The 24205-nt window shown below is 45.5% G+C and overlaps 1 protein-coding gene across 2 annotated transcripts in view; it reads left to right on the top strand.

Annotated features, from left to right (window-relative positions):
* The window catches only part of plpp3 (phospholipid phosphatase 3), a 28136-nt gene extending 4594 nt beyond the window's left edge, over positions 1-23542 (top strand). Inside the window, exons 2-7 of one of the 2 annotated variants that reach the window (XM_086224804.1) lie at positions 9015-9172; positions 11221-11313; positions 11400-11587; positions 11668-11725; positions 15709-15885; positions 21432-23542. In XM_086224804.1, the coding sequence (XP_086080930.1) occupies positions 9015-9172; positions 11221-11313; positions 11400-11587; positions 11668-11725; positions 15709-15885; positions 21432-21560 (803 nt within the window). In that variant the 3' untranslated portion in view covers positions 21561-23542. Of the gene's footprint in view, positions 1-8445; positions 8601-9014; positions 9173-11220; positions 11314-11399; positions 11588-11667; positions 11726-15708; positions 15886-21431 lie in introns of both variants that reach the window. The other variant, XM_086224805.1, reaches the window with a different exon arrangement.
* The last annotated feature ends 663 nt before the right edge of the window (positions 23543-24205 follow it).

Genomic DNA, 24205 nt, shown 5'->3' with positions numbered 1-24205 from the left:
TGTCACCTCATCAGAACCTATAGAGATTCAATGTGTGTTGGTATTTACATGAGAGTTACATCACTGCGTGTATGCCTGTGTGTTATCTGGCTTCAGGCAGTGTTGAGATGCGGTGTGTGTTTATGTTACGTCTGCAGGATGAGGCGAGGTCAGGCCTATTTAGAGGCGGGGCGCTTCCTCTGGCATGAGAGCATCATGGTGTCACGCTGTAGATAAAACCTCGGCAGATCTTCATGACAACGCTTGTAGCCGAGGGGCTACTAGCTGCCCCAGAATGTATGTGATGTAAGAGTGCATGTTTGCGTAGACATATATTTCTGTGTGTCCTTTGATGGAGAGCAGTGATGGTTTGGGGGCCAAACTAGTGTGTGTGTAGTAGTATATCCCACCACTGTGACACGGGGCTGGTTTTCGTTGGTGCAAGATTAAAACGACAAACCTTGGGGGGGTTGTGTCTGCACAGGGCTGCCATTAGAAGTTTGTGGGTGTGAGCGCGGCGTGGATGTGCATCCTGCGGGCTTTATGAGAGAGGCAGCACCCAGACAGCTGTCATTAGAAGGATTTTGTGGCCTGAAGGGTGAAACAGTGTGTGTACTTAAGACGGTGATGTTTATCTATATGTGTGTGTGTGTGTGTGTGTGTGTGTGTTTGTGTGTGTGTGGGGGGGTGCGTGTGTGTGTGTGTGTGCGTGTGTGTGTGTGTGTGTGTGTGTGTGTGCACCATGTGGTTCTGCAGAGTAAGCAGATGGCATCAGGATGGCTGATGTGATAAACTTTGGGTGATCCACACTTTGCAGCAGTGGCTGTTGAAAGTCTCTCTGGTTCTTCTCTCTTCCATCTCTGATTATATCTCTCTCAGGTAAACACTCTGAAAGTGCTCATTTAGATAAATCAGGATTACTGGGCAGGACCCAGTCATAAACTTTTGTCAGCTGCCATCTTCTGTCAGCTTAAGCCTGAATTGGGTGCTCAGTGTGGGCTGTAAATGAACGTTTTTCTGTGTGTGGGCTCTTAACTCATTCATAAACATCTGACTGTCCCTTACGCCCATCACAATAAGAGTCTGTGGTTTTCTTTTACCCCCATCTGTTTTTCTTCTCCCATAGACTCACTTAACATGCAGTCATTTCTTTATATTCCACGCCGTTGCATCAGTTAAGATCATGAGCCTAACAGAAGAACAAACGCTGGTGCCCAGCCTGATTGTGAATGAGAGGCGAGGCAGCGCTGATCTTCTACAGCAGGCTGAGAGCCGTCTGCCTCATTACAGCCCACTGTCCTAGCCTGGGCCTCCTCCCTGCTGTTACACTGGCCTCTCTGTCTGTCACTTTCTCTTACTACATCACCCACTACAGTCCTCTGTATTTGTGAGTCTGCACATGCTGTGTGCATCCAGAGATGTGTGTGTGTGTGTGTGTGTGTGTGTGTGTGTGTGTGTGTGTGTGTGTGTGTGTGTATGGGGGACAGGGGGTTGGGAGGGAGATTTCACTGTTTCACAGAGAACAATACCCCTTTTGATGCATCTCAGCGGTCTTTGTTTCGTTAACGAGGACCAATAGGCAGAAAGACAGAAGGAGGTTGAAATGGAGGGAGGGGAAAAGTGAATGAGGTAGAGATGAGAGCGTGGGCTCTAAAGGCCGCTTGATTATCTGTCAATGGTTTATGGCTGTTGCTGCTTTTAGCAGTATTGTTAGCTGGATTGTTGACTGGATTGTGGGATGGAGGGCTTATCTGCTCAGCTGCGACGAGTGCTGCACAGTAATCGGCTCTGCATCTTTATTGCAGCAGGCCTTATCTGAGCTGCAGCCACTGAGCCCTATCCTGTTTACATACAAAGAGGAGGCTGGACTCAAGTGGCTCCCCCCACCACGACCAAATAGTGAACATTCTCACTTTAATTCTAGTTTAACATCTATTGTCTCCAGATAAACATGGTGCCTGATGTGCAGGATATTAAGAGACAGATGAAACGAAGCAGTGCAGGAAAGGGGGAATGTAGTGAGGGATGTTTTGGAGCGTTATCCTGACCGAGGCGTCAGGTTTCAAAGAACCTCTTTTCTGCAGCCAGGCTTTTGTCCCAAGGGGTAATAATGCCATTATTGCATCAAGAGAGGAACGCCCACAAGCCAGATCCCCAACCAACCAGCCAAGTAGCCTGATCTGGCCTCTGGGCACTGCTCAAATTTCCCTTTACTGGAGCAGCTGAGCGTTCGTCCTCGACTGCATTAGTCCTCGTGTCTTTTTAGGACACATTATAAATATCCTCTTGTCCCCTCTATTCGCTAATATCAACCAGATTTAATTTCCAACACACTATTGTTTCGACCAGCTTCTCTCCAAATGTGCCTACAAGCCAGCAGCGATATGGGCTCAGCAGCCGTGAGCCTGTCATTGAGAGGCTGCCCTCGCAGGTGCCTGCTGGTACAAGTCCCCTAGAGAGTGTCCCAATAGATGCCTGTGTGTAGAAGGCATTTATTCCTGTGAATAAAATCTCTCTGAGTAAGCACATGCTTCAGCCAGCGGCCCCCCGGTCGCTGCAGCATTCACACAGAGAGGGAAAAAGGACAGGGATTCACTCTGTGCAACACTCTGCTGACCTCAGCCACTCCTGTGTGTGAGTGTGTGTGTCTATTTGTGAACTTGGTACATGTGTGAGACACATCAGCAGCTTGTGGAAACAAAGGACCCAAGCCAAACATCTGTATCAGTGGACATGTGTGTACGTTCCTACATGTGATAATGAATGCATGCCTCCTAAACACTGATCATGTGCGTAAGAGCTGGGCTGGTCTCCCCAGGACTGACTTTGTTTATTTGGGTTGTGAGCTCTTTTTTATTTTTTTTAAACCCTTTTGTGGTCAAGAACTTCAAAATGTTTGAGAAAGGCTTTGCTGAAGTTGCCAGTGAAGCCACAGTAATGCTCTCTAACACCCACATAGCCACACACAGATATACTTGGCAGTGTTGCAGTGACATTTGTGCCCTGCTCCTGCATGTTACAGTATAACCCCAGAATATGTCAGATCCTTCACCTTTGACCTTTGGCCCTGTAGCTACTTACAGCGTTTGTCGTGGACCTCAGCTAACCTATGCAATCTATTCCTGAGTGTCTAGAACACCCCACATACTGGTTCTCATGGCTCGAGGGCCCTGAAGATACAGTGCTCACACTACTGTGCGGTAACATCCGAGGCACCTGCTTGATTTAAAAGAACAGCAGTGTTTTAGTTCAATGCAGATGAGCATGTAAGTGTTAAAAACCCTGATGTTGAGTAACATTTGACTGAACAGTTTAAGTGTTCATTATCCTTGTATAAACTGTTCTAAATGATGTTGCTGTTGCCACTGAGGCTGCTCACCTGTCAGTGTTTTGGCAGAACAATGTTCACCAACAAGTGGACCTGGCACCGAGCCCCTCATTCTCTCTGATCGCTGGCTCTTATCAGATTCACACCAGCGGCTCGCATGCTCTCACACTCACAGGGCGCCAGCTAATCTCACACATACAACCCCTCCAGATAGTACTTCACACACTTGATTTCAAACTTGTTGCTGGATGAGGAGGTTCATGAATGGACAAGAAGGTCCCTGCTAGTGCTCTGCTCTTGCTCACACACACGCACACACACATACACATGTATTCACACAAACATTGAATAATCACAACACAATCTCCAACCTTCTTCTCCATCTCTTTTATCGGAGTGTAGAGCAGTTTTGAGCATTTTGTAGTGTGTTATGTTGCAGGCTGTACACGGAGGGGAAGACTTGGCATGATAGAAGTACGTGGAGAGTTTCCTCTGGAGACTGGGATTGGCCTGTCGATAATGGAGCTGTACACACTTGCAGGTCACAAAAACACACACAGGCATGGAGACACACATGCAAAAATCAGGTTGTTTCATGGTTTGTGGCAAGAAACCCCTGAGAGGCATTTTTAGGTAGTTGAGGCTCCTGTCCATACAAGTACAAATTCTGCTCTACATTTGTTCTGTCAAACTTAAAGACAATTCTTTATAGATAAATTATAGATATTAAGTATTCATGTTTATAGATTATTAATGGAAAAAAGTTGGTTGATAAAGCTGCTTGTTATTTCAACGCCAATTAGAAAATGCTAGATGTCACTTCAGACAAAAGAAGCCAGTCGTATCACCAAGTATCAAGTATCAAGTATCAAGTATCAAGTATCATGCAGCCATTAAAGACCCGTCATTAACCGGCAAGTGTCAGAATGAAGGTGAGAAGAATCACGCAAACGTCTCTGCTGCGTGGACACACTTCAGTCCAAACTCAAATACATGAATAATGAGTCACTGATTCCCTGACAGCTAACTGTTGCTGAGTGGTGAGAAAAAACCGAGAAGACAAAGTTGGGTCTATGAAGTCAAGCCCCCACCTCCCCCAACCCCCCCCCCCCCCCCCCCCCGCCCCCCAGCCTCTCTCTCTGTAACCTTCAACTGGATTGTCCTCTCGCTCGGTCGCGCTCCTTCCCAGGATGGGTCACATGTTATGTTTGAGAGACAGGAGGAGGAAATCCTCCATTAGAGCAGAGTACAATACCTCTTCCTCCACACTGCTCTGCCCCCCATTCACCTCTCACATTCACCATTGACACTCCAGCCCACTCACCATAATCATGATATCAGTCTAATTCTGCTCCTGAAAGCCATGAAAGCTCATTAAAATGTGAATAGCGACATCGAAGGTTGCAAGCTAGGGAGAGCAGGAGCCACTATCCTCTCTGTGGACACGCAGGTGTTGCTCTATGGTGCAATTAGTGCCATGTCAAGGGGAATTAACCTTTTGAGCTTTAGCCGCCATAAGAATAGCTATTGTTTCCTGTTCTGGCAAGTACAGTCGGTCTTAACATTAGAGAAAATGAGAGAATCTTGCTGATCCTGGTCCAAGGTGAACTTTGACCTTCACAGAAAGAGCCTAAATACACCGACATGCATACTTAGAAGTACCTGTGAGATGATGAAAGTTTCTTAAAGTGTTTTTGAAAGATAAAATCAGACTTTGAAGACACTCTGTGGGTTACCTCTGTAGCTAATGTGCATGCTCACTGGCTAACTAGCTAACTGGCTAACTTGTTACACCAAAATTAACTCCAAAGCCAGTCAAACAGGCACCACTAAGGTAATCTCTCTCGTGCACACACAAACACACACTCACACAAGCACACACACACACACACACACACACACACACACACACACACACACACACACACACAAAAGCCCAGCCATGACCTCTGTATAAACGCTGCTTCAACCAGCCGAAGAAATACCTCTGTACCTCAGCGCTCTCTCTCGCTCTCCCTGACCCATGGTGAGTAATCTTAAATGGTCTGTAGTCGTTCTTCCCGTAGACTGAAGGAGAGAAATGCATGGCAGCATCTGATAAGACTAATAGAAGTGTTCCCGAGCCACCCACATAGGATGTGTGTTTCTTTCTCCTTTTATTTTTCTCTTTAGTGTAAAGAATTTTTAGACCCTAATTATTCTCAGGCATCTTTTCAGGAATTTTAAAAGCAGCTCGGCGGCTTGATGGCTCAACTGAGCCTTTATAAGTGAAGGCCAAGACACAAAACCAAGGGAGGAGAACTGGTCAGTTTTGTCTGTGTCATTGGTGGCAGGGGATGTGAGCGTCTCTGACCTCTTGACAGAACTCGTAAAATACTTGTTTTTTAATTCACTGATGCACTGCCAACAACCCATCCCACCTCTTTCTTTTCTCCCCTTTCTGTTTCTGTCTCTCCCTCCTATCTCCTACTCTCCCTCTCTCTCCAGGTCAACAGGCCCTGTGAAGGTCACTCTCTCTTTCTCCCACTGACATAAAAGAGGTCATAATTCTTCACTCTATTGTTTGCAGATGAGGCTGGGATGGGCTGCAGTGTTCATTTAGGAGTGTGTTTCAGTTTGCCCTGAGAGGTTCGTGGACTGTCTGTGGTATGAGCAGAATGCCCACATATCAGGCCTGCTTTCAGGGAGATGGTATGGGGGGCAACACAAAACAGTTTGGCAGCTCGAAGCTGGGCAGCTTAGAGGGGAAGGCAGCCCTTGAACAGAGAGGCTTTCATAAATTCTCAATAGATAGTGTGAAGGCACTCAAAAGCTCGCTCTCACTTTCCTTTTTCGGTCACTTGGCTGGTCGAGCCCCAAGTTTCCCATAGTAGCCTCCGATCACTTTAGCCTCTAAGCATTGGTTAGCATGTTTGTTTCTGTCTGCCTGTGTTTCCCATGTCTGTTAACCTCCTTTCACTTCTCCTCATTAGCATGTGAATCCCCCCCATCCACAAGTAGGCCAGAGGGAAGAGAAGTAGACGGAGGAGAAAATGGAAAAGTAGAGCAGAAAATGACCAGTTTATGATAAAGTGTTTTTCCCAGCTGAGTGTTTATCCACTAGAACTTTGCTCACAGCATCAGCGTATTATAGTGTTTTCACTCTGTTAAAGGTATTTTAGTGTAGCAAAATTCACTGAGGCGATAAGCTAAAAGGAGCAGAAACACCAGAATCCGCTCGTCTCACATCATGCTGACTATCCTGCCCCGCCTTGCCCCTGTAAGTCTGTGTGAACATGCTCACCCAAAGATAACCCCGTCAGTTGTATGGACTGTGTGGTTCCTGGACGCCGCCAAAGCCCGGCCCAGCCCTGTGTGGGCCCACCAGCAGCCGGTCGAGCCCTGGCGCAGCGCCCTGTTGTTGCAGGTGCCTGCCTTTGTGACCACCCCATCTGCTGCCCTCTACCAACCATTGAAGAGAGAGACAGGGAGGAGACGCTACGCTAAGATGTCAAAACAACAGAAAAATGCTTAAATTTTTTACACCATTTCAGCAGCTTTGTGCTGTTTTTGAAGTATAATTTCATTATGTTCAGACGAGAAGATGGAGAATCTCACGACTGAGCTATTATTGATGTTGGAAACAGCCGTGGACTCACCTCAAGCTCTGGAGCTTTAGATCATATCACATGACCTACAGATGGAGTTTCCCAGTTGTCATGGAAATGTGGAGGCTGAGAACCACTCGTCCATGTTGGCATGACTTCAAAATTCTCAAAAAGTTTTTTTTTTCATGCTTTGTTTTTGGGAAGCAGTCTTCAAAATGATCATTTTCTGTGGTCAAAGCCACAACTACCACATCACTTCATGCACAAAGGACAAAGATGAAGGGGGGAAAAATGCTGACTATAGCTGCATTAGTGTTGACTTGACCCTAAAAGTCTAGTCACTGGTCACTCGGACACCTGAGACAACATGTTCGTTCATGAAGGAGCAGATGTCACTAAATTTGAAGGAGCCAGAGAGTCTTGAATGTGTGAGCACGCATAAGAAAATGTCTCCTGTGGTTTTTGCGAATGTACAAGTTCAGAGGAGTGGTTACTGGTGTGCGTTTCAAACGAGAGCAGTAACACAATCTCACTCTCCCATCGCTGGTGAGACGACGGCTGTGGTTGTCAGCCTCATTAGGAACATTCATGAGTGCAGCTCTGACTTTGACACAAATGTCAAAAATGCGTGTGATGTGAGCTCGCCACACGAACCGCATGCAGGAATAATTTCTGCGTAGCTTGATTTTGAATGTATATGTCGGTGTGTCTTTGTGCGGACGCCTTCGTGTCTTGAGACCCTTCTATTTATGAGCCGCTACAGCTATATGCACACACGCCAAACATGCTCTCATCCAAAAAAATTGTTCCAGAGTTGGGTGGGCTTGGTTTTGTTTTCCTTGGTATTCACACATTAAAAAAAAAAAAAAAAAAAAAACGTCAGGGAAACTGAGTCCCAGCCAAAGTTTGCACTCATATATGTATTTCTTCTCTCTGGCTCAGAGTAGTGTGTGTGCTGAACAGAACTAACCAGCTTAAATCACAACCCTTTGACCATTATTGACGAGATGTTTCCCACATACCACATTTCTACGCTCTACCTGGAATGGCACACTCTTCCCCTGCAGCCCTGAGCGCCAGACTCCTCACCGTGTTTTTACTTCGCTCCTGTGTCTCTTTGTCCCCACTGATGGACCCCTGACTCTGAATGTCAGGGTGTATTTGCTCTGGTAAAGGATAAACCTCAATCCTCTATTGCTGGTGTCACCCTGTCAACAGCAGCAGCAGGAGAGGGTTTGCTGTGTAAACACACTGTTAAATCTCTCTCTCTCTCTCGCTCTCTCTCTCTCTCTCTCACACACACACACACACACACGCACACACACACACACACACACACACACCTGTGGAGACATTTCATGTCATTTTTTCCCCCAGGTAAGTTTTCGTGAAGTGATGCAGTTTCCCCATAGAAAGTGTGTGCGAGCAAACTTTATGTATGTACATGCGTGTGTGTGTGTGTGTGTGTGTGTGTATGTGTGTGTGTGTGTGTCTGTTTACACATCATCCATCCATTTGTGTGTTTGTGTGTGTGTGTGTGTGTGTGTGTAGCTATGCTGCCCAGCCTGGTTCTGCACCGTGCCTCTGTTCGTCCATACCAGAGGGGTCTTTACTGCAGTGACTCCAGCCTGAACTTCCCCTACAAGAACAGCACCATCCCCTCCTCAGTGCTCACTTCTGTTGGGTTGACACTGCCCGTGGTGTCCGTAAGTGCCCTGCCCACAACGAGGACTCAGCTAGGGGAAGGCAGAAAGAGGGAGGCCTGCAGGGTTCTGAAGGAGTGACGGAGTTACATGAGATCTGATAAATTACAGAAAAGTTGCTATAATGTCTCTCTGAAGTCATAGTTGTGAAAAAAGTACAGTGTATATTAAAGCCTTGTCACTCCTAAGCTGACCAGACATGACATCCTGAAGCCACCCACTTCTGCCATATCCCATAATCCCCTGGTGCTAGAGTGCTCCTTGTGCTCCCCCGTTCTCTCCTGTTTATGTCTGTGACACTGACCTGGTGCTTTCTCTCTCTCTCTCTCTCTCTCTCTTTCTCTCTGTCTCTCTCTCCTCCTTCCTGTCTCTCTCTCTCTCTCTCACTCTCTCTCTATCTCCTTATGTCTTTTGTAGCTAGCCTGCCTTTCCTGATCATTGAGACTAGCACCATAAAGCCGTACCAGCGCGGGTTTTACTGTTCGGACGAGTCCATCCGCTACCCCCAAAAAGAGGGAGACACCATTAGCGATGCCATGCTTTGTGGTGTTGGCATTCTTATTGCCATCATCTCTGTAAGTCGACCTCTACACATCCCTCTCTTTTTCTCCATTCACTCAAATTTAAAGTAACTTCCTTTTACCCTTTAATAGGAAATAATCCAGTGGTAGCCTTACTAACATAGCCCCGCTAACTTATAAGTTACTAGCAGATATACCTTCACCAGTGAGTCTGAGTGATTTCTTATCATGCAGAATTTCCTAAAATACTCTTTTGCTATAAATGTGTTTTATATGTCTCCCACCTTCCATTCTCTTATGTTTTCCTCATCATACTTCCGTATCAACTTTGAGTCATCCAGTCCATTTGGGACCTTTTATTATTACTTGTCTAAACAGTGATAGAGAGAGAAAACTAGGATGGTTGAACACGTGACGCATGTTTGTCAGAGACGGCAGAAGTTTTATGAGCTTCTGGTCCATTCTCATGTCTCCTACTCGTATTCCTGCCCTCTGACTTTGTGCCCTCTCTTCCCCCCACATCACACGGGGTGAAGTTGTCCGTGCTCTCTCCCATGCTTGAAGTGCTTCACTGATAGCCAGCGTAGGCCAAAGGGTTAAAAAGAACATGAAGTCTTTATTCCCATAGTGGGGAGGGGAGGGGGGCAGCATTAGTGGAAACATGGAAACATGTTTTAATGACATGTGGTGGGGTATGTCAATTAGTGCCACGTGGTCAGGCTAGATGATCTTTACAGCCCCCAGACTCTTTGTAGCACAGCCCCCTCGTAAGTTCCCAGACTGAGACTAAGTCTGCCTGGTAGACACACACACATCTACGGTACCAGCTCAGCTCTTCTGCTTATTAGAACCAGGAGACGTGTGATAGTTACATCCCTTGTATGTTCATGTGTGGGCAAAGTTGGCGTGTCTCACACAGCTGTGCTCCATTAGTGGTGTCTGCTGCCAGCCGACACCATTCCTGTAACACACAGGCCGGCACCCGCGCTCATGCAGCCACACATATATGCATGATTCTACATGCTCTAGTGGCAGATTCCAGTTCAGCCTGTTATTTATCTCCAGTGCCAGGGAAATCCCAGTTCCTGCCTCGGTCGGTACGACGTCTGATCTTCTGTGAGAAAGAGGGTTAGCAATGGAGACGTAGAGCTCTATAAACATACACACTGATGATCCAAACGTACCCAAAATAAATACAATCAGGCAACTATTCAGAACTGTCTGTACACAGGCAACCAGATACATGCTAATAAGTGGTTTCAAAGCTAATGCTGACAATCCAAATAAACAGCTCAGGCCTGTGTGTGTGCCTCCTGTGGCTCTAATCTCCAGCTCTAATCAGAACAATTCGTAGACAATAGCACAAATACACTAATACAGCACCATGTTTATTTGCTCTGGCTGTTAGCCTGTCAGATGGCCACCCAATAGCCAGGAGAGGTGTGTTTATGAACAATACACACACAGATACATGCAGATATGTGAAGGTGATAGGACGTCTGGGAAACACTGAGCCCGAAGGTGAGCTCACATGAGAGGGTAGACGGACGAGGATGGAGAGAAAGAGAGAGAGAGAGACAGAGAGAGAGAGAGAGAGGTGGTTCATGGTGGAGGGGAGCCGGACCATCCGTCAGATACCCCAGGTGGTACAGATTTGATTGACATGGACTTGCCTCAAAGGCTTTTCATGGGCCCCAACACTACTTAAAGCCAGCTGGCTTGAATAGCAGTCAGGGTTAGTCCACTCCAGCGCGAACCATCTCGCAAACCATTTGTTTACATGTTTCCTATTTCCATCACTGACTCATCATTCTCCACATCGAAGGCGCCATCATTATTGAGCAGAGCCTCGCCACTCCTGAATAATCTAAACTTCACACGCCAGCTGGCTGAGGGAAAGGCAGGCCATGCTCACTCTATGTGTCTGTCTTTGTCATTCCGTCTCTCCTGGCTGTCCTTTTATCATCATCTCTGTCTCCCATGATTTAACTTTGAATTTAAGAAGATTTCTTGCATGACAAACAAGCATTACTGCATCTAAAGCCTCTGTCTGAATGCTGCTCCGGTGTGATTCATGTTATTTGTTTGACCTCCATTTTTAGATTGTGATAGGAGAATGCTACAGGATTCATCAGCTACACGAGGGGACCAAGTCCTTCGTAGGGAATCCATACGTGGCTGCTCTCTACAAACAGGTCAGCTCATTCCAGCTTGCAGCATTGATAAGCACAGACAGCTCATTTCTGTCTAATCATCCGTGTGTATGTGTGTGATCCTGCAGATGGGTGTGTTCATCTTCGGCTGTGCCATCAGCCAGTCTTTCACGGACATTGCCAAGGTGTCGGTGGGTCGCATGAGACCTCACTTCTTAGATGTGTGTAAACCAGATTTCTCCACAATCAACTGTTCCCTGGGTTACATCACCGAATACACCTGCAGTGGCAAAGAGAGTGATGTGCAAGAGGCCAGGTTGGTTCAAACATCCGCCGAACAAAAAAAAGGCTCATTGAATTGAAAAAACAATTGAGGATCTTTTTTTCTCTCTGCAGGAAATCCTTCTTCTCAGGACATGCCTCTTTTTCCATGTACACCATGCTCTACCTGGCTGTAAGTAACTTCTCAACCCTCTTACACACGCAACACAACATACACAAGTTATCAACGACACACACAAACAGGCCGAGAGAAAGAAGCTGTGTTTCATTGATGGTAGAGATATGTTTGAGAGAAAGGATGGGCTCTCAAGAGAAAACCCATCCCACCTCCTCACCCTGTTTGTGAAGTGCTTTATTCTTCCTTTTACTCCTCGGAGAGATGGATGGATACACTCCACGTGTTTTGTTTAGAGCAGCTGTGTGTGCACTTCCTCGCCCCTCCCATTCCTCTCTTTCTCAGTACACCTGTTGTGGGTGTTTGTTAGCACCCTTGAGGCATGTCATGCTTCTCACACATACACACGCATACACACACACACACACACACACACACACACACACACACACACACACACACACACACACACACACACACACACACACACTGAATCACCAGCTCATAATTTCCTATTCATCTCATCCACCTCTCCTTCCTCTCTATACACACCACAAGTTTTCACTTCCCACTGCATGCTACTCTTAAATGTCAGGGGAGGAGCAAAGCCAGATAAGGTTTCAGACTGAGTTCGGTTACGAGGTGGTCCAGGTTGTCACGTTGGGCTGATCCGGGAAATTCTAGTGTATTGTAATGCAAAGTCATGCAGGGAGAGTGTGTTTTTGTGGGTATTTCCCAGCATCTGGATAAACCGACAACTGGAATCAGATTAGACCACTGACAAGCGTGAATACAAAAGCAGTTCAGGAATAAAGATGTGCAGCATCCAGACCACAGAGTGGCACGCTAGTGAGAGACCAGGGTTTCTGCTGCGACGAGTACAGGACCAGAGCCAGAAGAGGCTGCTGCAAACAGAAGGAGGAGGAGAGGAGGAGGAGGGACACTTTGGTTGTGATGTTTTGGAATAGAAAACCAGCCTAAAGAAAGTGTACAGCGGGGACATTCCTGCTTGTTTTTGCCAGCTGGAAACCATATGTGACATCATAATTTCACTCACTGTCTCAGTAGATGAACTCTTGCAGTGTTTTATACTCAGGGGGAAATTCAACCCTGAATTCTCAACCATCCCTAGTGACCACACACACACACACACACACACACACACACACACACACACACACACACACACACACACACACAGTGGGACTGAGAGTTTGCTGAAGAGCCCTCCAGCCATGATGAGGGAGGGTAAAGTTTTTAGTCGTCACAGGTTCAGTGTGCAGTTAAATCCTGAGGAACAGAGGAAGCTGAAGTGCCCCGCTACCTCTCGCATACCAATCCAGCGTTCTACTTTTGGAGCAGACTCCCCAACTTTCTCCTCAATCGACCGATTGGTACACGGCCTGCTCGTCTCTGTAGTTGTTGTTAAGTCAAATTCTGTTTCAGTTTAGTTCATGACTGAGCTTTCTATGCAAAATGTCGTTAGTTTAGAATCATTTAGAATATTAACTATCATTAATTGTTTGTTTAATTTTTCCCAAAAAATATTGAGAAGCATTAACCCCAAGTTCCAAAGTGTTCAGTTTGTTGTTTTTCTCAATACAGAATACCCATTCAATCAGTAATCAAACAACAAACAAGCCAAACTTCTGGAAGAATCGACTCACTGCCTCAGAGACCTTTATTTTAACTGGCTTGTTGCTCATTTAACTGTCATTTCCCAGTCTAGCTGTCACCATCTGCCCACATCCCCCAGTCTTCTTTTGATTGTCACTGCAGTCTTGAAGCTCTTCATTTCCTGAAGCGTGAGCCTGATTGCTGCTCTATGACTGATGTGGTTTAAGCTGAAACTTAACAGCCATCATAGATGGCACAGATAACCTCACCGCACACTGCACATTGAGTGTGCGTGTGTGTGTGTGTGTGTGTGTGTGTGTGCGCGTGTGCGCTATCCACTTGAGCTAACATGGTCATGTCCATGCTGACCAGTAGCAAAAATATTTCTGTGGTTTGTTCACTCTATGGAACCTGCCATCAACGTGACAACCATTTAACCAACATATTTGTTTGGGATGTAAGTGGTATTAACCACAGCTATGTCTTTGTCTCACGGCATGGTGTGAAGCAGAGGAGGGGGCAAGAAAAGCCCCTGGCGTGTAAAACGAGACCTCATTCTCATTCTTTCACACTTTGTTGTGTTTTTTTTTTTTTACTTAACACTGACGCTGAATCAGAGCAAGTGAGACGGAGGGAGAAGATCTTACTGGAATGAGTTAGATTCCTTTCAAAACCACCAGACTTTGTGTCGCTCTTGTCTCCCTCCACCATGGGAATCTGCTGGGACTCCTTTTGTTGTTGTGTTTTATTGTCGTTTTCCTCCGATCAGCCTATTTGAGACTCACAGCAAATATCTGAGAGGCTGAGGAGGGTCATTAGTGCAGAGGCCCGCATCTCTGTTTAAGTGGGATTTAAAGAGCAGACATTTGAGGTTTTAGAAGATCATTAACCCTCTCAACTGCTTATCATGACTTAGTGTCAGAATGCTCCTGTTGGATCAGGGCTTGATGCGATATTTGGGTTTACTCTTTGCTCTGTTGTCAGATAGAGCTAATTTGATTGGCAGGTCATTGTGACTTTGTTTTGGCTCAGATCAGAGTTAACTCCCTCCATCTGTCATCAAACTGTGGCTTTGTGAGATGTCTGGGGGTTTTTTTTTTCCTTGGATGTTGCATTTATAACTGCAGGACGTCAGACAAACGTGCTAAGCAGCAGTCGCTGTCCGCTACCTGAGAACCACAACGGAGGAAGCTTGAAGTCTAAACATTCCCGCCAGAGAGGAGAGAACGAGACTGGAAGGGATGGGAGGGATCCCTTCCTCTGCTTCCGTACAGGGAAGAACAATGATAGAGGGTTGTAGAGGAACTGCGAGGAAGCTTTATGTCCAAACCTACAGGGGCCATAGTGGACAAGGGTGGCTGGGAGGCGTTGCGGCTGTCTGTAGATATTGTTAGCTCGACTGATTATAAGACAGAACTTTGGAGGTTGGGTAGACCTTGGCTGAGGCTTGTCCTCCCAGGCTGCCTGTCTCTGGCTGTGAGAGACAGGAAGTGAAGGTCTGTGAGAAACACAGGATGTCAGAGGAACCTGGGCTGGACTCACCACTGTGTGTTTGTGGGTATATGTTGGTAAAAGAGACATGCATGTATTTGCACTGGTGTGAATGGCTGGAGTGACCTTGGATTTGTTTTGTGCCTGTTTTTGTTGTCGGTCTGTATCAGGACCCAGACAGAGTGCAGGGCGCATCCACTCTGTCTCTAACATGCTTTCTTGGATGTTGAGTGTTGAAATGTGCATGGCAGGGCACACAAACGTGTCTCAGTGTGTGTGAGTGTGTGTGTGTGTGTGTGTGTGTGTATGTGTGTATGAGAGTGTGTGTGTATCTTCCAGAAGCTTTCTGTGGTTGTGCTGTTTTTACAGCTGTGATGTAGGAGCATGAATCCGTCATGTCCAGGTCGCTGGCAGTCGAGTGTGTGATGTGGAAGAGGGTATGTGTTTCTCTTCAGGTCTAGTCAGCCTGCCCACTTTGATTCAGCCTAGGCCTCTCAGACAGTAATAACACACACACACACACACACACACGCGCACACACACACACACACAAACACACACACTAACAAGCACGCACGCACACACGCACATGCACACACATAAACACATTGCAGGTGCAGTGTTCAAACAGCAACACAAAACAAAGAATGAACTATATAAAACAGGTATGTGTGTGTGTGTGTGTGTGTGTGTGTGTGTGTGTGTGTGTGTGTGTGTGTGTGTGTGTGTGTGTGTGTGTGTGTGTGTGTGTGAGGGTTCAGTTTTGTATATGTTTTGGAAAAATGTATTTCACTCTTGTATGGAATAGCACACACACACACACACACACACACACACACACACTCACACACATTAATTGTCCATATTTAAACCGTGCTCCATCTGTCCTCCTCCCCTCCTCCTGCCCTCCCTGTATCTCTCTGTCCCCTCAGTTCTATCTCCAGTCCAGGTTCACATGGCGTGGTGCTCGTCTTCTCCGCCCATTGCTCCAGTTCACTCTGTTGATGATGGCGTTCTACACTGGCCTATCACGTGTCTCCGACCACAAGCATCACCCTACTGATGTCCTGGCAGGCTTTGTGCAGGGAGCCCTGGTGGCCTACTGCATAGTGAGTACACACAGGAATACAAAAAAAGTACACAAAAAAAACCCTGGTTGTTTTAAAGTCACTCTATCAGCCATGAAACGTAGAGCGTCTTCTTGTTTCTGTTTTTACCGAACAAACTAGAACTTTAATCTATTTAGTACAAGGCCAGACGCAGTGTTGGCGGCCTTCTGCCTTGACCGCTTGTAAAGGGAGTGGAACAAGTAGGCCTGCCAACATGGCGTGAGGTTGGACTACCCGCTCAGATGGAACCGATGTCCTGAAGGACTACTGAGATCCTCAGGAAGCAGGAATGATTTTCAAGTTTAGCTGATAGTTTTAAGCGGTCACAGTTCTTATCATGGGTTAACAGTTAAATGGTTAATCTCCCTTCTCCATGTTGCTCTCTTTTTTCACCTCCTCTCTCCTTTGCTTTTGTGGAAAAGAGGAATGGTGCAGGCAGTGAAGTGCAGAGAATCTAATACCCCTTAATGAAGAACACATTGCTTGGAGCCAGGCCCTGGTTCAGGAGTGTGTGTTTCTGTGCGTGTGCGTGTGTGTGTGTTTGTGTCAGTGTGAACCCACACTCTGCAAACGTCCTCACCACTTTTGTGAAATATCGTAACAGCAGTTGCCAGATGATTTTCATAACTGTCATCATCACACTGAGCGAGATGGAGCCAAGGAAAATTGAATTCGGGTAGAGAGGAAAACAGAGCAACCTAAAAAAGAGAGCGAGCGCGAGGATAAGCCTTTGAAACAGGAATGAAGCTGTTAATTATTTCTGGGTTTTTATTTGGCGGCTCTGGTTCTATCAACACAGCGGGCGCCTGCTCAACTCTGCTGCCTTTGGGAAAAGTATGGAAACACACGCATACACACGCTCACACACATACGCAGAGGCAACACCTACCTTTCTACACAATCCAAATCACGAACATGGAAGGGATTAGATTCATAAAGTTTAGCGAGACCTCAGTAGTGGCGCCTAGGTGAACACACACATACACATACACACACAGACACCCACACACACGGCACAGCAGGGTGGGTGAAGGCCTGGATTACTGCAGGAGCAGAAATCAGTGAATAACAATAGATTGTAATGCTCTGGCAGTAGTTCTCCAGCTGGGTGTACCTCCTTGAAAAATCAGCCTTGACAACAAAAACACTGTGTTTTCTGAAATGCACAATTTGTGAAGCAGAGAAGGAGCAGGAGGAGTGAAGGGAGGGAGGAGGGAGCCTTGTATGCATCTTGGCTTGGCCACAACCCTCCTGCAGGCAGAGAGACTGTGTCATGCATGCACACTCTACACACACACACACAAATATATATTCACATATTATATTTGTATTCATACTGACACTCACATACTCATAGGCAGCCCCTGCTGATCAAGGCAGAGAGGTTAGTTTTACAACCCCTGACGCCTCCTGATTGGCCCAGGCTCAGTAGAAAGGCACATCTGTGAATACTTTAGAGGACCTGACAGAAGATGAGAGGAGGCGGGACACAGAGGTTTACATCCTCTGACCCGCCACCAGGATTAAAGGATGAACAAGTGATACTTTCTCTATTCTTTTGGATTCCAAGTTTGAAATGAAAGAATAAAAACAGTGTTAGCACATTGAAAACATGTCATATATTTTTAAGCACGCTGACACGTTCACAGCTCTAAAAAGTCTCTTCTCGGATGTCCTTCGAGATGTGATAATACTCCGAAACACCGGTTCTGAGTTTTCTGATGAAGGGTTTAGGTTTTGTTATTGGAAGTCTTTACGCTTTTGAGATCAGTCTCAATGAAGCAGAATCAGCGGGGATCCAAGAGGCCTAGGGCAGCTTGGGTAATGTAGTCCAGCTTAATATCCTTATTTGAAGAAGAAAAGAAAGTATTCAATCAAGTAGTGGATTTTGATTTGAAAAAGTTTCTTTATTTCCAAATATATTTAAAGCACCACTGAATGAACAATACAATCCAAGGACTCATATAGGCACATCTGGACTTGGCGAGCTGGTAGCTTTGTATTCTTTATTTGCAGTGTTAAAATGTGTCTATTAATGATTCCTGCAGTTCATGGAGGAATATTTAAAAACTAAAAACCATGAGAGGAAAAGGTCTGTGTGTACCAAACGCTTCCTATCAGACCAAGTGACCCACTTTTCAACGCTTGACTTAGTGAAGGTCAAGATGCCCAGATCCAGCAGGAAGCAGCTGTCTGAGAGAACGCCGGGCCAGTGCTCATTTGAGGTTCATTGTCACAATGGAAAGGAGCTGAATCGGGGGCTTGGGGCGGGGGGCTGGGGGGGCCTCTTTCTTGCACACAACTAAACTCAAATATTGCATCAGCGTCTGTCAGTGTTTGTGCAAAAACACATTACAAGAATCTAGATGAGAGATGGTCTGAATGTGGCTGCTGTTATTTCTAGACTTCTTTGAAAAAGCAGTCGAGACACGTCAAGTTGTCACACATGTGCTCTAAAATTTATTTTCTCGGTTAAACGCATGCACGAATATAGTTTGTGATGTTCTTTTACACTTAGCAGTGTTTGTGTGGTTAAGCTGCAAACGTGTTCATACGGAAGCTGCTTTGATGTGCGTGCGGACAAATTATCCTAGTGACTAATGTGGTGGTTTTTTTGGACCCTCATGGTTCCTGCAAATTCGTACACTCACTTCCTGTCTGACTCAGCGGTCTCAGATGTGTGAGGCGTGACATTTTAATGGTGGTTAAGAGCACACACTCCGGGGCACGAACACTAACGTAACTGAAGATTTTTGCTGTTTTTTTCTCTTTCTTCCCTCCCTACCACTGTTTTAAGTAGATAAATAACTGAGTTGGAATCACTCAACACAATAAGCCAGGAGATAGAGTGTGTGTGTGTGTGTGTGTGTGTGTGTGTGTGTGTGTGTGTGTGTGTGTGTGTGTGTGTTTGTGTGTGTGTGATTGGCCTGTACAGGAAGAGGTGAGCGTGGCTGTGATAAGGCTCAGATAGGTCTGAGGATTGGTGATGCTGCCGGTTGTGTTGGGATCCTGATGGGAAAAGAGCCTGGAAAGTTTCCCATGACTCCCCTCCACTAATTACATCACATACATATAATAAACATAACAACAATGCCCTGAACACCACACAAACTACTTTATGTACACAAAGAAGCCATTTAGAGGCAGCATGAAGGCAGCTGTGTGTGGTGGTGGTGTCGATCTAGGAGTGATGTCATTGGTCAGTCAAAGGTCACCTGTGAAGGTCGTTTATGGTCATTAAATGTCAAGCCGTAGTAGAAAAGAACCTCTTTGTGTTGAGCCCACCACTCAGAATACTTTTGTTATATAAATAGATCAATGACAGCATGGCAAGCTTCTTTTTCTTTTTTTTCACCAACACCAAAAGAGGAATGGCCCACTAGTGTATATTTCCTCTCCAGAAGACTCCTCCTCTTCAGGCGTCTTCAGAGACCCTCAGAGACCCAGAAGTAAACCCGTTCTCAGCCGCGTGGTACACAAACATTTATTGGTCTCAAAAGCTTATTTCTGTCGTGTGATCAGTGGTAGGCAAAGTACCGAACCCCAGTACTAAATAATGTAAGTATAAATACTTACATACAGAAAAATAGTTACATTTTTTTTCATTTTTGAAAATGCACTCTCGTAGTTAGATAGAAGATAAAAGTAATTTGTCAATATGGGCAAGATAGATAAGATAGATTAAATAAATGAATGAATTAACATTTTGTAATGTATGGATATTTGGTAATACTTTTTTGACGAGCTTAACAAATGATCTTTGTGTATGTGTGTAAAAAAAGTAATATGAATGACATCGGTATGGGGATGGACATGATGAAGCATAGATTGATGTTAATTAATGAATAAAGGAGAGGATTTGATAAGGTTCTACTTCCTACTGCTTCTCGACGTATAAATTCTATGTTTTTTTAATTTACTATCGCTATTTATTTTTGTTCTGTTTTTTTACCTGGAGTATTTATACTTTGACTCGCCTACTGGGGTTTGGTACTTGGTGGGAGCCTTTCACATAGCTCATGTGTTTAATTTATATTAAGGTTTACAGTTATGCATAATTAAGGGTGTGGCCTCTTTGAGTGACAGGTGTGTGTGTGTGTGTGTGTGTGTGTGTGTGTGTGTGGGGGGGGGGGGGTTCTGTCAAGGTCCACAGCCCCGTGCAGCCAAGATGGCTGAAAAGCAGAACTAACCCACAACCCTTCAGCAAACCAGTGCGTGATGCAACATAGTGGTGTCCACTTCCTGTAAAGTCTGTAGTTCCTTTATGAGGGCGCCGTGCACTTTCCCGTATGAGATTCTCCTCCGCCGTGAGTTATGTGCATTGTTGTTCCCAGAGGAGCCGGCCTCTTACACACTAGGCTCTCAGTCATAGTGCCCTGCCTCCTCATCTCCCTGCCTCAGCCCCTCTGCTCGCCCTCAGCTGGCAGCGTGGAAGGAAAAGCTACTGCGACTGCCAGCTATATCTGCTTATTTTCGTGTGTGTGTGTCTGTGTCTTTGTGTGTGCCTCAGTATGCAGCTGAAACTCATGAGTGACCCAAGACCCCTGTAAGTGGAAACGGTAATCCACTGTTACATTGGACCCTAGTTTCCACAGTCACACTTCCTGTCCACCCCTGCCCATTTTCCTGTTTGACATATGATGTCATCAGGATCTCAGGAAGAGATTTCTTTTCTGGCTATTTTTTTCCCCTATCCGTCATTCAACATCAGTGCCAGGCATCTGACCTCAAGTTCTCAAGGATGATGAAAAGAGGGAATTCACCACCACGGCGACTGATGGTGGTGATGATGATGCCATCATTTCATATAGAGGATTAGACGGGCTTGACTGCATATGAATGTAATGTTTGGATGAGCTATAGTAACATCACTTCCTTCAGCCAGATTACTCAGTGGTGAAAGTTTGGGAGTGTACTAAGTGTGTGGGACAGAGGTAATAGGGAGTTTCTCGACATGGTACAGTGACGTAACACCGTTCTCCCCTGCAGATAAAATACCAGTGGGTGTGTAGACGTCTTAGCCCTGTTCAGACCTGCCATGTTTTATCCTGGTGATCAGTTCTCACTGAGTAAAACCACATCTCTGATGTGTCTGGAGAAAATGGTTCTCACCTGATTTTTACCACTGTAGATTAAAAGTCTTTCACCATTTTGATGCCAAAATTAGCACGTACAGCGTACACGTCTTTCCCATCACCAGTTGATGAGTTTGCCTCTTTTTGTGTGTGTGTGTGTGTGTGTGTGTGTGTGTGTGTGTGTGTTTTATCCAGCCAGTTGGTGGTCTTGCCGGTCCCAGAAGCTCTGGGGGCTTTGGGTTGTTAATGTCACTTAATGTGCCGACCCATTGGCTAGTGGCTAGTTAGCATGTATTGTTAGCACAACTGTGTGTAGACTGGAAAACATGGGTGTTTCCGGCGGGTTACAGGTAATGTTTAGAGTACTTTTGCGCAGGCATCATGCAAAGAGATCAGGGATCCGTTGCAATTTTTTCTCTGCTGCTCCCATTTCCTGTTTCCTGATGGCGCTCTGTTGTGTGTGTCCACCAGGTGTTCTACGTGTCCGACCTGTTCAAGCCAAGGGTGAAGCCTACCACCCCCCCGCCATCCCCCATCAAGAAGGAACTGCTCCCTTCGGCTGACATCATTGAGAGGAACAATCACCACAACATGGTGTGAGAGAGGCCACACCTCCTCCTGTGACTGAGCGGCCACTCATAGTGCAGTTCACCTCCCATCGGACAGTAGAATGTAGCGACGAGAGACTGTAGCTGCTTCTCAAATGGCATCCTCCTCCCTTTTGCAATGCCCGCCAAGGTGGACTAGGGTGTCAGACTTGAGATTTGCACAGCAGAGTCCGCTCTCACTATCCAGACTTATAATTTACTATGTTAACTACTAATTAACCTTTGAGCCCATTGTTATGAGCACAAAAAAAGAAAATTGGAAGCTAAAAGAAAGATGAATGAAGAAACTGATGACTTGACAGGCAGAGCTGAGGGTGTGGAGGTTTGATGGAACCACCATCAACGAAATACACTTGTGAAGAAAAATAAATGAAGAAAAGACACCAGGCGAACCCCCTGCCTAGGGAGAGAAGGATCTCCAGTGATGCTTACTCTCTGAACTCTCTGTGGCCTTGGAGCACCGTAGGACAACAACTTCCTTAGCGACAGGAAGGATATTACTGCAATAGCTAGCAGCATAGAAATATTGACAGAATAGAAAAATATAACTTAAAGCACTGTTTTTAAGTCCATTGTCCATTATCACCACTTGCTACCTGATGTGTCTAACTGAGAGAAACCTTGATGATGCTGACATCCACGAGACTGAAATATTTACTGGTATGGTAGTTTGAGAAGAGTCTATACAAACAACCACAGCAGGGCTTCGACGACTGTGTATCAGTATCATTGCAGGAACATTTACGGCAGGCTCGCTACGGACAGACCTGCCCCAGAGCAGCACATCAAGCTTTTTGTCGTGGACCGTCAGCGTGGCCTTAACCCGGGATGTTGCATTTCTTTGGGATTAGATGTAGTAGAGGGGGGATATTCTCTGTTGGGGCAAGGCAGATCTCTCAGCTTTGCAGCACCTGTATAAGAGGCGTGGCTGTGCCACGCCACTCCCCAGAGTTTGGGCCGTCTGTTCGGCTTCCCAAACAGGAAGGGACGGGTGGGCCGAGTCCAGGGGCTGCAGCCTGTCACCACGGGAAGAGGGTGAAAATATACAGCTAAGCTGGCACATTATTTTGGGATGATTTGGGCTCTTTCTGCTGGCAGGGAGGGGCTCTAACCCACCCAATCACTCATTGGCAATGGATGTTTGTCTCTCAGTGTGTGTGCGTGTGTGTGTGTGTGTGTGTCATGTGTACCCTTGTCCTTGTGTGGGTACACTTGTGCTTGTACATGTACATCTTGTATTTGTGAACATGTGTGTACATGTGTATGAGCACTGTTCCCTGTGATAAACTTTTGTGTCCAATGAAACCCTCTCACACACACGCTGTCAGCTGTGCCAAGTGTGTGTGTGTATGTGTGTGTGTGTGTGTCTGAAGCAGTGAGAAAGCAGGTGAACGTTCTAAAAACTGTGGATCTAATGTTTTTATTCTCTGCTAAGACGCATTGTTAACCTCGTATGTGTATCGTCGCCTGTCCTGTGTAATCACTAACTGTTGTACAGTACCAGACACACCAGCCCTTTTTATTTACAGCCTTTACACAGACATCCTCCTCCAACAACACACTCCGCCATGTTGCACATCTTTTTCATCGTATAGTCCGTCCTATCATTTCTCAAAGCCCTTTCACTCTTTTTATAAATATATAAATAATGTATAGATCACTAAAATAACTCTGTAAGATATTGTTTAACATGTTTAGATATATCCACTATGATTACAGACCTGTGTTGCAAAATGCTGCTTCAAAAGCATCAATTGACAGACTTTTGTATCTCGACAACTAAACTATGTAGACTGTAATAGTTACATTTGTAATATGCATCCAGAAATACACCCACAACTGTATTAAAACTCGTTATTAGTATTTTTGTATTGTCTTGTTTTTTGTACAAAAGAAATAGTAGCGATGCTGTTTTTTTCTGCTAAATGTACCTAGCTCTAATACATGTGCTTTTAAATAAAAAGCTCATTATGAAGTCAACTTTGTGTTGTCACAATTGTTTTGATGCTGATTTTGGGTCTTGCTCAAAATTTTAAATATAAAATTAGGCTCAGAAATAGGAAGATCGTCTGAGTGCCGATCACAAGATCCCCACTAGAGTTCAAAACAGGCAAATATTCAAATATGAGTGACACTTTTCCCAGTATTGTACTTCACAATTCTCATTTTCAGCCTTTCTGAGCTTGACTGGAGTTACACAAAAATCTATTTATAGCAACAACAACAACAACAACAACAACAACAAAAGGCAGTAACTTTGAAATAAAATGCCCAGCTTGTTTTTTTTTTTAAGCTCAGACTGCTGAACCTTCACATTCGCTTCAGCTTCGGAGGATTTGGTGCCCAATCATTGACTCTGGAGTCGTGTTAGGAGGAGATGCTTTCATGGCCAGTAGAAACGAAAGCAATGATTAAATGAACGAAAAGCTGTCTTGTGTTATACATGAACACGTGAGTATCATTTTGAGACAGATTAGGAAAAAAAAACAAAAAACCTCCAGTTGTACGGTAATGTGCGGGCTTACTTGGTTTAAGTCTCAGGCCCTGGGCCCCCAACCAAGTACCAGGAGCCTCTTGAGACATGACCATAGGTTATGATATTCCCTATGATAATATAATGCGTTCTTCCTTTTCAAG

Source organism: Aulostomus chinensis, chromosome 14, assembly GCF_037954235.1.
Source record: "Aulostomus chinensis isolate RoL2024-O1b breed Wild chromosome 14, RoL_Achi_v1.0, whole genome shotgun sequence".
Taxonomy (NCBI): Eukaryota; Metazoa; Chordata; class Actinopteri; order Syngnathiformes; family Aulostomidae; genus Aulostomus; species Aulostomus chinensis.
The sequence above is the reverse complement of the archived record's forward strand: the minus strand, read 5'-3'. Positions and strand labels throughout refer to the sequence as shown.